Source organism: Enhydra lutris, unplaced genomic scaffold, assembly GCF_002288905.1.
Source record: "Enhydra lutris kenyoni isolate GAN:26980312 unplaced genomic scaffold, ASM228890v2 scaffoldscaffold8, whole genome shotgun sequence".
In the NCBI taxonomy this organism is placed as follows: Eukaryota; Metazoa; Chordata; class Mammalia; order Carnivora; family Mustelidae; genus Enhydra; species Enhydra lutris.
In genome coordinates, this window is record NW_019154092.1 from 45,249,449 (window position 1) to 45,265,467 (window position 16,019).

At 33.7% G+C, this 16,019-nt stretch overlaps 1 protein-coding gene across 1 annotated transcript in view; it reads left to right on the forward strand.

Annotated features, from left to right (window-relative positions):
- LOC111142604 (DCC netrin 1 receptor) overlaps positions 1-16,019 on the forward strand; it is a 739,964-nt gene that overhangs the window by 556,155 nt on the left and 167,790 nt on the right. The window contains exon 13 of the mRNA XM_022495904.1: positions 4,479-4,589. Within this exon, the coding sequence (XP_022351612.1) occupies positions 4,479-4,589 (111 nt within the window). The remainder of the gene's footprint in view (positions 1-4,478; positions 4,590-16,019) is intronic.

The following is a 16,019-nucleotide window of genomic DNA, read 5'->3' on the forward strand; positions in this document are numbered from 1 at the left end:
TTCACATACCTCATGAGCGGTGGAGTAAAACTAATATTGCCTGAATTGAAAACCTATACTCCTAGCTCTTAAACTGTAGGTAATGTGTTACCAACCACAGACAATAAATGTGTGATTTTGTGTGTATAAAGGGATACACAAAGTGTAATAAATAAAGTGGAATAATGCACAATTGGAAAAAGGTATCTGTTGGATAATAAAAATTGACTATTAGCTTCACAGCTAAAGGAGCTGCATAACTCTAGAAGAAATTAAATCAAAGCTTTCCTACCTATTTCTTTAAAAAACGCTATTTAAATTTTCTACTTGCCCAACACAGGAAACACATCCCGGGAAATGACTTTTAGAAACACACACACAAAGTTTTTGATTCCAAACAGGTTTCCCTTTACCCCACCTTCAGTGAATGAGTGAATAGATGGATAGATGGATGGATAGATAGATAGATAGATAGATAAATAGATGATAGATACTGTTTTGAAAGATCTTTAGATATCAGCTATCCAGGTTTGTGTCTCAAAAACTTGCTAATTCATGGTCATCGTTGTTATAACTTTTGAAGACACCTCCTCTTTCCAATGGTAATACTTTTTTCTAAGTGAGAGAAAAACTTAATTCTACACTGAATTTGAAGTTTTATTGAACTCTTAGGTTGATCCATTTTTAAAATTATAGAATCATGGATTCTTTCCTCCCTGCCTGTTTATTTTTCAATTTCGGATATAATCATTTTAGACAAGAATTCCTTGCATATTTACATAGGGCTTTATGTTTGTCACTGACGTCCCTCTTAGGCCCCAGCCTGGGCCAGGTAGGTCTCTGAGGAGAATGTTTCTGGGGCCCCAACAGGAGATAGGGCAGAACCAAGGGTTTTCACCCAAGAGCTTCCAGGTTGTGATTAAAGCTCCACATAGTAACCTTGCTTAATTTATCTGAACCTTATTATCTTTATCCCTAGACTGGAAGTAATAATGCATTCCGTGGCAAAATCATAGAGTATGTGAAAATCAAGTCAGAAAGCAATTTGCCAATGTTATCTTTATATCCATTAAATGTTGAGTTGTATAAACTATTTTAGAAAAGCAGTTTGTCATTTGATTCTCAAAAGGACTTTATAAGATGGAAAAACAATGATCGCCTAATTACTTTATACGGGAAATTGAGATTAAGAGAGCTTTCAGTACACCTAAAACTTGCCCAGGCAAGTACCCCTCACAACAAAGAAGCAGGAATATTTACAACCTAGAATTCTGAAGGTAATATCCAGAATGCCTCTCTGAAAAGCCAAAACGTCTTGTTCTGCCTATCACCGCATCTTACACTTATCTAGATATAGAAGAATGTCATAGGTTTAATCCTGTTGGTACAGGTTTCAGAAGACAAAATGTAGATTCAGAAGACTTGGGTAAAGATATTTTAAGAGAGTAATTTAGTTTTCTTTTATCCCTGCTGTATAAAACTAAGCTTATCTGCAAACATACTACAGTAAAGCATATTCAGTGCAATCTAAGGAAGAACTCTTCTAGTAAGCTAAAGGGTTGAGTAAGTGCCTTCACTTGGTGAATTTCTCATGCCAAAGGCATTCTTGTTTACAAGATCACATTGTTAGTTAGACATACACCTAAATAGTGCTCGATAGACCATCCGAATAAATATTAATTAAGACCTCTTTTGATATTGGGATTTTATGTATATATTTAGACTTTTTTATACTTAATCTAGAATTTCTAGGTGTGTTTTGGTGAGAGAGATTACACAGGTATATTCTAGAATAAAATGCAAAATAAAAAATTTTAAGCTAAAATACAATAGTTCAAGGAAATTTGGCAGGATTTCCGAGTGACCTACTCATTAATATATACAGCATGTTAAACCCTCACTACAGATGTCAGAGAGGATGATATCAACAACCCCTCTTCCCTGGTTGGAAGGGATGTTCTGATCAATAGGTCAGGCTGGTCAAGCAAGGCTTCACTGGGGAAATACTTGATGGATAGTCCCTAAATTTCCTCATAATTTCACTCCAAACTGTTAGTAGCTTTTTGTTTTATTCAAAACTGAATTAGTGATACTGGCATATCCTCAGCATAATATATATAAATGAAAATTTGGCAAAACTTGAAGGAGAGATCTTTTTCCTTCCTAGTGAACTATTTTTACTACTCCTATCTACTTTCTAGTGAGATGTTTTAATACATCCCTACTAAAAATTGATAGATTCTGCACACATAAACTTACTTGATTTAAGTTCCATTCAAATGAATGGAATGGAATATAGGGCATTTAAAGATTTCCATTTTATGTCAAATATTGCGTGTGATAAGATGGTATGTCAGTCAGGGTTTAGCAAGAGGCACAAAACCTGTGGTGATGTGTACTAAGACATTTATTACAAGAAATTGGCTTAATTGATTGTGATGGCTGGCTAGGTGATTCCAAAATCTATAGGGCAGGCTTAGGAAGGGCAGGCCGAAACTCTCGAGCTGAAGTTGCTGTCTGTAGGTGAAATTTCTTCTTCAGGGAAGCCTTACTTCTGCTCTTAGGACCTTTCACCAGGTTGAATCTGCCTCCCTCCCCCACACTAGGATAATATTCCTTACTTAAAATCAACTGAATATGGACTTTAGACACATCTCTAAAATACCTTCACAGCAACACCTAGATTAAAGTTTGACTGAAAAGTGGGCACTTGAGTCTAGCCAAGTTGACACATAAAACTGACCAACACAGATGGTGTTTCTATTCATTATTGGAGATGGTATTAGCACTATTGACCATCCATTTCAAAGAAAAATAAAGTTAAATTTCTACTTAATACAAAAGAATATTCTTGATGGTCTAAAACTATGTCAGATAAGAACACTATGAAAGTTATGAATTACAATGATTAGGTAAGCATTTCTTCTCAGAATTCTCTCCCTATTATTTTTAATAATCTGGAAGAACTCTATAATCCCTCTGCCTCAGTAACCAACTATGGGGCCTAGGAAAGGGTGCAAAATGTTAACAAATCCAGATCAATGTCATGTGAACTAAGGGACAAATCAAAGTGAGCACAGCCTACCTGATGATTTTGGTTATTGTATTTTAACCTCATATTTTCATGTGTGTTAAGCAATGCTTTAGTGGATCTTTCAACAGCTGCTTTTTGTGTGTGCCTTCCATGTGTCAGGGAGTGTAGTGGGATCTGTGGATATACAAATAAAACACCAGCATTAACAAAAACAACAGCAATATTAACCATTCTCAGTCTATTTCTTCATGGAGCTTAGCCTATCTTACAAAATTAGAAGTCTCTTAAGAAGATAGCACTTTGTGTTATAGATACTTTTGTATGGGTGTATTTATCAAATTGTCTTCTCTAATAGTAAAATTTATTGAAGGTAACTGCCCTGGATATTAACAAGTCCATTCTAACCATCATTTGAAGTATTATCTCCAATTAATAATAAGTTAAAATTCCCCTTAGGACCAAGATTACTCATTGGCTTCAGCAAAAAAAATCTACAAATATGTAACATTGTACATGATAAGCATCATTTCTCCAATATTTCATTTTCTTTATGAATTTTTCTCATTACTAAATATTTATGTCACTTTAAATTAACAGAAAAAATAAAGAGTGATTATATTTTTAACTTTATTAGGGATATTCAGCTCCTTGAGGTTTAAGGATTTGTCGCTTTAAGCCAAACCCTAAGTGTCTCAAAAAAGTCACACAGTTTTTTAACAAGTGTCATTTGTTTTACAATAATATGTCATGGTAATGAGCTGCTAGCTCATTAGCTAAAAGGAATATTATTTAGGTAAAAATTTACACATATCACACTAGTGATACATGGGCCATTTCTCATCAACCTGTGTTCTCTGTACAGTCTAAACTAAGGCCTGATGCCATCACTATGTACAATAGTTTATGTCCAAATGGTCATGGAGACAGACTTTTTTCATACTTCTAGTATGAAAGGTGATTCAAAACAAGTATGTTTTGCGATGGTTTTGAAACACAAAACACCTAATATTTTCTATTTAAGTGCAGTGGCTTTGGATTCTTTTTTCTTGGCCCAAAGAAAACATAATCACTGACCTTGAATAAATGATGGAGACATAAATTTTTAGAATGACTGCTCTTGATTTATAGACAGCGCTCTTAATTCACAGGCAGACTGTGAGAAAAAACGATCCTTGCTATTTTTTATTATTTCTTCATCGTTCATATTTTATATTCTGCATCTGCCCAGAAGCTATTTTCAGGGATACAATTTTATAAACTAGGAAAAAAATGAGAATATATGAAAAATAATTTGATTTCTTGCCGTAATACTTCTGCCCTTTTGGCCAAAATAATTACCACAACAATCACAAACCATGTAAAGTGTGTCTACTGTTGTTAAAATTTTACTAAAACTTTTGAAATCCTGCTAGAAATACTTGTTAGTCAGTAACTTTTTTCCTCTTTATGGAAAATTCTCTCATAGGTCTGGAGAAAGGAAGTCAGTACAGCTTCCAAGTGTCAGCCATGACAGTTAATGGCACTGGACCACCTTCCAACTGGTACACAGCAGAGACTCCTGAGAATGATCTAGATGGTAAGATCTATCTCCAATCGTTATGGTTCTGATTTCTATGTTCTTTGTTCCTTCAGCTTCAAATATTCCCTTAATAGAAGTTGATGAATTCCAACACTGGGGATATCTGTTCCCCCTATATCTTTCCATGCAAAACAATACAGTACAAAATACAAAATCCTCAATAGATTTTTCAAGCATGCCACATAAAATTATGCATTAATTATAGTCTTCATAAGTTATTTTTTCAAGATAATTTAAAATAATCCTTTTAAATTTTATTGAATAACCAACATTGAGATTTTCTTCATAGGAACTGCTACAATTTCTGATAGTAATCATGAAATATAATTACTTTACATAGCTTCTCTTGTTCCTTATGATGCTTCTGCAAAACAGAATATGTATTTTTTTGCTTGCTTGTGATATGGTCATTAATATTTGACACTTCATCTTTTTTTACATAGGAATAATCTGCCTTATTTACTTAATTGATTGTTGCCTGAAGACATTTGTGGATGAGATATTGAGATTTGTATAAAAGTCACATATCAATAATTTAAATAAAATAATAAAATTAGCAGATGAGAAATAGCTTTTGAAATAAAAACATCACGACTAATAAGAAAATAAAATTTAAGAGAAACGAGTAATAGAAGAGACAGGAAAAAAATCTAAGTAATAAAGCAGAAATAAGTACAAGATACTTAAAAAAGAAGTTGGTTATGATCAGTAAACTTCAAGTTAAGTGATTAAAACTGGGACTAAGCGGGGATGCCTGGTTGGCTCAGTTAGTTAAGAATCTCCCTTTGGCTTAGGACCCTGGGATGGAGTCCTGTGTCAGGCTCCTTGCTCTGCCTGCTGCTTCCCCTGCTTGTGCTATTTCTGACAAATACATAAATAAAATATTTTTTTAAGAATTAAAATTAAAAAAGAAAAACCGAGACCAAGGAAAAGTGGCTTAAGGAATAAACACATGTATCTGGTGCCAGATGACTGTCTAAATCACTGATAACAAAATCCTCTTATTCCTTCACTGGTAGACCTCAAGGCATCCAAGTTACTGCAACGTGAAAATGCTATGTCCCTTCCACTTCCTCTCCCTTTTGCTCTCTCTCTTTCCCTCATTTTTATTCTTGTCCCAGTTCTTTCAGTGTTCCTTCTGGCTTTTCCTACCTTCTTCTTTAAGCTCCTCCTTCTCCTTTTTCTCCTTCCTGATCTTTTGTTTCTCTAAGTAATTCACCATCACTCATGATTTTCATAGATTCCATTTTATAAAGTAATTAATGTGGCAGGAAAACAAGCAAAAAATGCCATTTTCACAATAACGGTTATTCCTACTGGCACATTAAAGAATATTCATAGGAAACTTACTAAGTTTTGGGTACTGTGCTTAGCTCTGAGAATATAATAGTGGATAAAAGGCATGATCTCCTTGTGGAGCTTAGAACATAGCAAAGAGAAACAGACATTCCAGGTGAAGTCTTAGGAAATTGCCATTTCCTGGTTGAATATTGGTAGTATCTGATCTGTCAACATAGAATGAATAGATAGATTGATAGGCAAATAGACATACAGGTTTGCTTTTAAACCAAGACCGAAAGAGTGAACAGGAGTTTGCTATGCAAAAGCATAAATGACAGACTGAGGGAGGAAATGTGGAGGGCAAGGTGAACGCAGGTCTGAAATTAAGACAGACCATGACAGTGTTCAAGATCTGAAAAAAAAAAAGACCATCAGGACTGAAACACAGAGATGACATGTGTTGAGGTTTGTAAAATAGCAGATTCTAAATCTTGCAAGAACAAATTAAGGATTTTGGACTTTATCCTAAGAATGTCATTAAAGCAATAATGTGGTTTATCCTAAGCAAGTCATTAAAGGATTTTTTAAAAATAGTGACTTAATATATTTGCATTTTGAAGAGATTACCCTGGTTGAAGCATAAACAATTGTATTAGATTAGACAACCATGGGCCATCTTAGGACAAGCTTAGAGCTAATGTCAGGTTTTATGGAAAAGTAACTTGGGACTTAGCAGATGTTATTTAACTTGTCTTGGGTATTATAAATTGAAAAGTTGTAGAGCTACACAAAGTCACACTTCATAAAGCTTATATCCTTCACTAATAGATTAGGGAACATTCATGTATTTGTTTATTTAACATATATTTCTTTTTGAAGGTCTATATATATCAGGCATTATTTTCGATACCAAGGGTAAAGCAATAAATAAGATCCCTATTCTCAAGGAGTATAAATGTTATTGAGATAGAGATGGGTAGTGAGGAATGCTATGAAGAAAAATAAAGCATCATAGAGGGAATAGAAAGATTAGGGAGTACTGTTTTACGTAGGGTGTTGAGAAGATCTCTCTGATTGGGTAAAATATCAGCACGGACCTGAAGGCAGTGAGGGAGGCAGCTGCATGAATAGGTCAGGTAAGAGCCCTCCAAGCAGAATAACAAGAACAGACATCCTGAAGTTATAGCCCAGTTGGTGGTGAATTAGAGACCATGGCGGCTTGGGTCTAAAGTCATGAGGATATGCTCTGTCTTATTCAAGAATAAAGACAAGATAAGCTACACAAATACCTTATTTTTCTATTTATTTAAGAAATAACTCTTAAAGTTTATAAACTGGTATTTATCCTCTCATTTACCTTTATGAGGTATATGTTATTAGACTTAGTTTTAAAGGAAAGTAACGTAAGCTAAGAAAATTTAACTAATTTAATCAAGTAACTAAAGCTAGTAATTGTGGATCTGAAACTCATGACCAGGTTTTTCGTGTCCAGTGTCTAATACAGATTATCTGAGCAAAGCCTCCATGAAGCCTCTAGAATTGACCCAGTGACAATAAAAGACAGTGATTCAAGGCAAAAGATTCTAAGAAATGAGGTCATATCATTTACCCAAACCTAAGGGACTATATCTCTTACTGGAAGGAGTGAAAATAAATGGAACAGAGGTGCCGAAGGTCCTATAAAATATCCAGGATGAATGGGGCTCTCCACTTAACTTATGAGCTCTTTCTCCTCACTCCAAATGACTCACAGTTTAGTGGAATCAAAATGTAGAATCACAGCCCCTGGGATGGCACCAAACATTCTACTTAACTGAATGCTTCTCATATCTATGCAATCTTAATATAATCCAATCCATACATCTATTTTAATCAAGAATCTCTATGCTGTGTTCATGAATAAAATCTTAATAAATGTTGCTTAATTGGATTTGCTTGAAAGTTTCTATACTCTTGGCTTAATAATGTCCCTCTTCTGCATGCAACCTTCTTGGTTACTTTTTTCTTTCTTCAGTATTGATGCAGTTATTATGAAATATAATTAAGAACCCATCATGTGCCCAGTTATGGGGAGTATAAACATGAAAGAGAGAAGAACAGTTCTCTTGAGAGATAAACAGATAATGCTGTACTGATTGTAAAAACTTCATGAAAAGAAATAGTATTTGAACTAAAAACTTCAGGAAAAAGAGGTTGACTAAGTTTACAAGGAAGGATGTGTAGGACAGCATAGTAAATATTCTTCAGAAAGAATGCCATTAGGAAAATTATTTCTGCCACAATTAATTTAAAATGTGCCCTCACCCATCCAAGTGTTACTCATTTGCCAGTCAATTAACACATTGCAACACAGTTCAAATAATGCCTCTTTTCTCATTCTTTCACTTCTTTATTTGGATTGTAATTGTTGATGCAGCTCTTGTCCTTGTCCATAATGTATACATTAGCAATCTAAAAAGGCAAATAATTAATTAAAAAATTAATAGAAGAAAACTAGTACAGTCGATGCTTCTTGACTTGAAATTGTTCACTCTTTTTTTAAAGATTTACTTATTTGAGAGAAAGAATGTGAGAGGAGAGAGAGCACAAATGCAAGGAGCAGAGGGAGAGGGAGAGAGAGAGTCTCAAGGAGACTTGGTCCTGAGCACAGAGCCTGCCTCAGGGCTTGATCTGAGGAGCCTGAGATCATGACCTAAGCCAAAACCAAGAGTCAATTGCTTAAATGACTGCTCCACCCCCCTGCCCTGAAATTGTTCACTCTTAAAACATAATGGAGGGCACTTGGGTGGCTCAACTAGTTGGTTAAGCGACTGCCTTCACCTCAGGTCATGATCCTTGAGTCACAGGATCCAGTCCCACATCGGGCTCCCTGCTCACCAGGGAGTCTGCTTCTCCCACTGACCTCTCTCCTTTCATGCTCTCTCTTTCTCTCTTCCTAAAAAATAAATAAGAAAAATATTTTTAAAAAACCATGATAGAAACAGCCATTTTAGGGCATATAATTATATGAATGTGGGAGAGAAATGTTTTACTAACTTAGAAAAACAAAGTGTGTTATTGTCTGTAAGAAATTAGTAAGTCCACATATATTTGGCCCATATTTATTGACCCATAACCTCTTTTCATGGAGATACTCCTCTAGACCGATTTCACTTTTTCTTCCTTCCTCTTGTTTTTCTTACTTTGAATGCATCATTCAAATATTAAAAAGTGTTACCCTTGGGGCGCCTGGGTGGCTCAGTGGGTTAAAGCCTCTGCCTTCGGCTCAGGTCATGATCCCAGAGTCCTGGGATCGAGCCCCGCATCGGGCTCTCTGCTCAGCAGGGAGCCTGCCTCCCCCCAACCCCACCTGCCTCTCTGCCTACTTGTGATCTCTGTCTGTCAAATAAATAAATAAAATCTTTAAAATAAATAAATAAATAAATTAATTAATTAATTAAAAGTGTTACCCTTGATAGGCATTGATGTTTGGACAAATGAACAATCTCAGGATTGGTTGTGAGTAGCTTCAAAGAATACACAGCCTGACAGCTTGTTCTATTTCTATATATAAATACACATATAAATACATACATATATAAGTATATATATATATAATCAGTATATATTTTTTTTTAATTTAAGGGAGGTTTCTTTATTCATCTCATTTTAATTTACTGATGTAAGTGTTTAAATCATAAGATATAAGTGACTTCTCCTAAAACTTTCATGGCTAATGTAGGAAAGTTTTGAGTCCTAAAGTCAGAAATTTCCATATAGATTTGCTCTGATATGCCTGAAATTATAGCTAAGGGGGAAGCAGCCATTTTGAAAACCAGCTGGAATGGGAGGCATTCTTTGCAGTAGCCAAAGAAACCTCTCCTGGGAGGGAACTGCGGTGTTTGTCTTCCCTAGGTGCGTTGTGTTGCATAACTTTTCCCTTTTGCTTTTGAGTCTCCTGATGAACTCCAAGGGACTGATCTACTCATTACAGTGGTAATGAGCCCTGCAAGTCACTAAGGAGAAGCAGTAGGACGTATAGATAGTTAAAAGCAATCCCCTCTCCTGTGCATTCTCTGCTTGGCTTAAGCAGTGTGAAGATCAGCTGTGACTTGGAGAAATACTCCAATTCCTTATGGATTCCCCTTTTAATTAGGATGTTTTGTTAAAGTAATTACAGAGCCAAACCTCACTGTTTGTTCAAGGCTTCCTGAAAGCATGTTTCCTTGTTGTTACCAACAGCTGGAAAGTTTTAAAATATTTATTTTGTGCCTCAAAATTTTGACTTAAGAAAACAAGATCATTAGAATTCCCCAATGTTCTTATGTAAATGTCTTGCATAAGGATATGAGAGAATTTGTGATGAAGATCAGCAAGGTACCCTCCAGGAAGTTGAGCTTTGGGACCAGTTTGTATTGCTTTTTCCCCTCTAATTTTGAAGTGAACAGAGAGAAATTGTGATATGCCATCATTAGAGATGTAATTTAAAATTAAACTTCTATCCTAAAATGGAGGAGGTTGGCCAGCAAAAATTAGAATGCAGAGAGACTCCTGAAAATGCAACTAAGTGGTAATAGCAAAAACTGTGACCCTATGACCAGGCTCTAGTTTCCTGCCCTCAGGAAAGAGATAATTAGTCCTATTAGCCTGATTGAGTAAGGGTAAAATGGGATTACTGCAAATTCACTTCACTTGAGAAGTCAACCACGAAAAAATTCCTGTGTTTTAGAACCTGCATGATATATGATATTGCCAAGAACGTGACTCTGAGAAGGAACACGTGAACGTTTATTTTCAGAATAATAAAATCTAAAATGATGATGATGCAGGTGAGATGTTGGGGTTCAGAGCCAACAGCCAAGAAAGAATTCTTGAGACATCTTCAATGCAAAAATGTGGTTTTTTTACAACACGGGGACAGGACCCATGGGCAGAAAGAGCTGTACTTGGGTCATGAGGAGTGCCTCATTATATACTTTCAAGTTGAGAGAGGGTTAGGGATAGCGAAAGTCTCTAATGAATTTTGGAAGCGAGGTTTCCAAGACCTTGAGGGGAGCAGCTATTGTTAGAAAAGGGTCATTTATTACTGTTTAGTAAAAACTCAGTCATGAGACCCTTCAGATATATATCAGTGAGTCATATGCTAAGGGGTGATTGCCCACATATATCTTGGGGGTAGAGATAAAGGAAGTTCCCAAAGGAATTTTTATATGTTAACGTGGACTTATAGGATCCTGTGGGTCAGGCTGAGATGACTTTTGCCGTTAACAAATTATTAATATTGAGGCATCTGAGTTCCTAGAGGAATGTCACTCTGCCTGTTTTAAGGACTTGTCAGTTGGCTGTAGGTACTAAGGAAATATAATTTTTCTTTTTGCCTTTGTTTCCCATATCAATGAGACCACCCTGAAAGAAGGAACACTACCTATTAAAATTGCCCTCCTCATTCAAAAACTAGAGCAGGAAAAGTGGAAAATCCCTGGGCAGAAGAATGAGAAATGAGAAAAACAAGTTTTGGCTAATTTGAATAAATTGAAGAAGAGAAAAAGAAAGATAGGAGAGGAAAATGGAAGGAAAGATGAAAGGAAGTCTGGTGAAACATTTATGTGTGAGTTACAATGGGCTGAAGCATAGCTTCCCTCCCCAAAATGCCCTTCCTAATCCCTGGAATCTGTGCGTCTGTTATTTTACATGGCAAAGGAGATTTTGCAGATGTTATTAAATTAAGAGTGCTTGTATTGAAGTAAAAGTTAGCATAAAATAATATGAACCAGTCAGTTTGTGTTTTATTTTAGTTTCATATTGGCCAAAGGTTTTGAGGTTAAAAGGTATGAAAACAATAAGTACTAAGCTTGGAATAGAAAAGTAGGTCAAGGGAAGGAAAATATAATATTATATAGAAATGAGAGGCTCAAAAATCTGGAATTTCACAGAGTCTGAACATTTACTGAAAGCTTCATTTTATCAGGAATCAGACATATGTTTTATGATGATGGTATTACGTAATAGATACCTAAAGAAATAAGCCAAGGACCAGAACTGTTGACGATTTGATGGGAGACAAACACCATGGCAAATTGCATATCTACCCAAAAATTGCTTTCAAAAAATATTTTAAAATATGTATTTTCTAAATTACTGGAAAATAAAATAAGTATCGTGTTATATAGCCAAGTATAGAAAATGAAGTTATTAGAAAGGAAAAATGGAAAACACTTTTAGATAAGAGAAATTCTAAAATTGAAAAAACTGAATTAACTTTCCTTTGTAAAAGAGACTTTTAGTTAGGCTAAAAACAAAATAAAACTATGTAGTTTCAAAACGAAGGACAAATATTAGAGAAATAGAAATTGGTCAAAGAATTAACAAGTTGGTAGGATTCTAGTGTAATGATAATACACACAAATACACATGCATACATACTCACACACACAGACATGCATGCTCACATACATGTGTGCATGAGTGTATACACATGTACACAAATGCACATATACAATTCATAAACATACACACAAAGCATACATACACATGTGCACACATACATAGACACAGACATGCACACATATATGTGCACACATACACATAACACACTGTGTACACATGTAGACACGTGCATATACATATATCAACACATACATGCATATGCAGTACATACACATACATACACATATATAAACATGCATGCATGAAATGGATAAATAATTTTATTGAAAACTACAAATAAAGATACAAGTTATGAAACTTTAAATCTCAAATATGTAACACTTAAAGTATGCAAACAATATGTTTTCCAAAAAAATTCAAAAGATCAAACCAGATCTGAGAAAGAATTCTTTTAAATGCTTGGAACAGCATAAAAATGCACACAGAAAAAATAAAAGGGAACTTAAAAGATAAAGCATGGACTGAGAAAACTTAGCATGCTTCAATCACAATTTGAAAAGAAAATAAGCAATGAAAGAAAAATAATTTTCAAAGAGATAAGTGAGAGTTTTCCAGAATTGATGAAATACATGGATTATCAGATTCAGAAATAATGCTTTACCTTTGATACATTATGTAATACCTAAGATAAAGACAAAAGAAGAGCTTAACATGCCACAGGGAGAGATTACTTATTTAGGGACTACAATTAGATTGATGAAGACTCCCCAATAGTAACAATTAAGGCAGAAAACAATGAAATATCTTCAAAGTGCTGATTAAAAATATTACTATTATTAAAGACTTGTATATCCAACTAAATAATTATTCAAGGAAAGGAGACACATAAAAACCCTTTAAAAAAGGGAAAATAGACTTTGCCACCACCATCTTTTTTGTAAAGAATGTATTTTTAAAAAAAGGTAGAAAGAGAAAGAAAATAACCATAGTGACTATTAGAGAAAGTGGATAAAAAGTAATATAACATATGGGTATATCTGAACAAATTATGATTATCTAAAACAAAAATTATATTTTGGAGAGTTTAAAAAGTTGATGAATATGAGGTGGTAAGAAAGAAGGAGATGTGGAGGTTAAACAGCTTTGAAATTGTTTTTATGATGTTCTTGTGAAAAGTAAAGACATAATTAACTTTAGACTACAAGATATATGTGATCTCAAAATTGAAAATATTACAATCAGAAGAATATAGAGTATATTATTTCTTATCTGGTAGAGAAGAGAAAAAATAATAGGGGGATGGGCTCTTCAGCCTATACAAATGAAATAAAAAAAAACAAAAATAATTTGTTTCAAGCAAACAGAAAATGAAAAGTGCATAATAAAATCATATAAATAAGTTTTAATATAGTAGTAATAATAAGTGCAAGTGTATTAAATTCACCAGTTCAAGAATAGATTACTAAATAGAATTTTGAAAACATCCAGATCTATAGTATTTATAATTGGCAACATTTAAAAATATTAAGATATGAAAAAGTTGAAAATAGATGGAGAAAAATAGTCATCCTAATGAAAAACAAGTGTAAGTTTTTCTTTGGTAATTTTCTTAAGGCCAGAAACTTCTTTAGGGATAAAGAGTTGCTACATAATGAGAATTGGATTGACTTATTAAAAAATAATGTAAATTGTTGAAGAAATATCTATTACTTATAAATATATGGCTTTTACAACATAAATTTATACTATTTAAGCAAATCTTGACAGGTCTTTATAGAAAAATTTGCAAGCCCACCGTAACATTTGAGTACACATTCATCAGTATAGAAGCAGTAAATGTATACAATTATAGGTAGAAAATACAGACAACAAATCAACACAAGTCTCACCATCCAAAGATGATCAGATTACCACACTTAACACCCTAATGCATATCTTTAATTTCTATCTTTATACACAGATGTAAATATATACATACATACATAAAATATTTGTATATTATAATGAAAAAATATAGATATAACTTAAATGAGAATATATGATATTTAACTGTTCTCCAAACTTCTGTTTTCAATTATTTTCATTTTTATTTTTGCAGGTTATAATTTTACCTGAGACCTTGATCATATTCCAATTTCTTTAATGGACCCCCAAAAAACTTTCTTTACAGATCTTTTGTATAAACTAGAATTGAATCTAGGATCACACACTGCATAAATTTTTTTTTTAATTTTTATTTTTTTCTTTTCAACTTTTTATTTAAATTCTAACTAGGTAACATACAGTGCAATATTGGTTTCTGAAGTAAAATTCAGTGGTTCTTCACTCACATACAACACCCGGTGCTCATCATAATAAGTGCCCTCCTTGATACTCATCATGCATCTAGCCATCCCCCACTCACATCCCTCCATCAACCCTCAGTTTGTTCTCTATCATTATAAGTCTCTTATGGTTTGTTTCCTTCTTTTTTCCCCCTTCTCATATGGTCATTTATTTTGTTTCTTAAATTCCACATATGAATGAAATCATATGTTATTTGTCTTTGTCTAACTTATTTTGCTTAGCATAATACACTCCAGCTCCATCCACATCATTGCAAATGGCAAGATTTTATTCTTTTTGATGGCCGAGTAATATTCTATTGTACATATATACCTCATCTTCTTTATCAGTTCATCAGTTGATGGACATTTGGATTCTTTCCATAATTTGGCTATTGTATTTATATCCCCTCAGGCTCTTAATCAACCACAATTCCTTTTTTCCTACTTGGATTTATTGAAAAGACTGGCTTTTGTCCTCTAATTTCAATAGTCTAATTATTTGTTTTTGTCTAATTATTTCTTGTGGTTTTATTTAACTTGTTCCTCTAGTTTCTGTAGGTTTGTAAACTGGAACTTACACATAAAGACCAATGTTAATGGATTTTATACATCTCTTTCAGAGTTGGAAAAAAAATTTAAAAGGAAGGAATTCTGCTGATTTACCTGTCACAACTGAGATACTCACACCGTTAGAGAGTCACATATTTTTTTCCCTAAGCATCCAAAGAATATTTAGTGCTTGGCTTTAAGAAAATGGATATTAAAATTCTTGGATAATATTAAATACATTCATCAATCACAATGTAATTAAACTAATAGTCAATAATAATATGATATCCAATACATTTAGAAATATAAAAGCATATTTCCAAATAACTTATTGGTCTAAAAGAAATCATATTATTTCTTGAATATAACTTTTAGCACCTATCACCTGAGCAACGTTTTTACTTAAATATCTACTAGATTAAAAAATACTAGGGAAAGTTTTAAAAAGTGGATTTTTTTGTTTTGTTTTCAAATTTTTTTTTCCTTGGCTATTATTTGGTAAAATTCTTGGTGAAAGTCAATGACATGGCATTAAAATACATTCAAGTTAAAGATATCAATTTGAGGGTAAGGAATTTACCTGTATATAACTTGAATGTATTTAAAATACATTCAAGTTAAAGATATCAATTTAAGGGTTTACTCCAGTGAGCTCACAAATGTAGTCGCCTGGTGATAAAACATTTCGTATGTGATTTTATCCACATAGGAATGTAGGTGTAGATGGCATGTCATGAAAAAGGATTTCTTTCACATGGGCTTTTGATAGGAGCCATCCATGATATTCTGGATTACTGGTTGACAAAAAGACTTGCGAATGAGATGAGCTATTGATACAGCAGCCAATCCATCATGAAATTGAAGAATCCAGCCTCTTATTCTCATTCAAGTAGAATTCATCTTA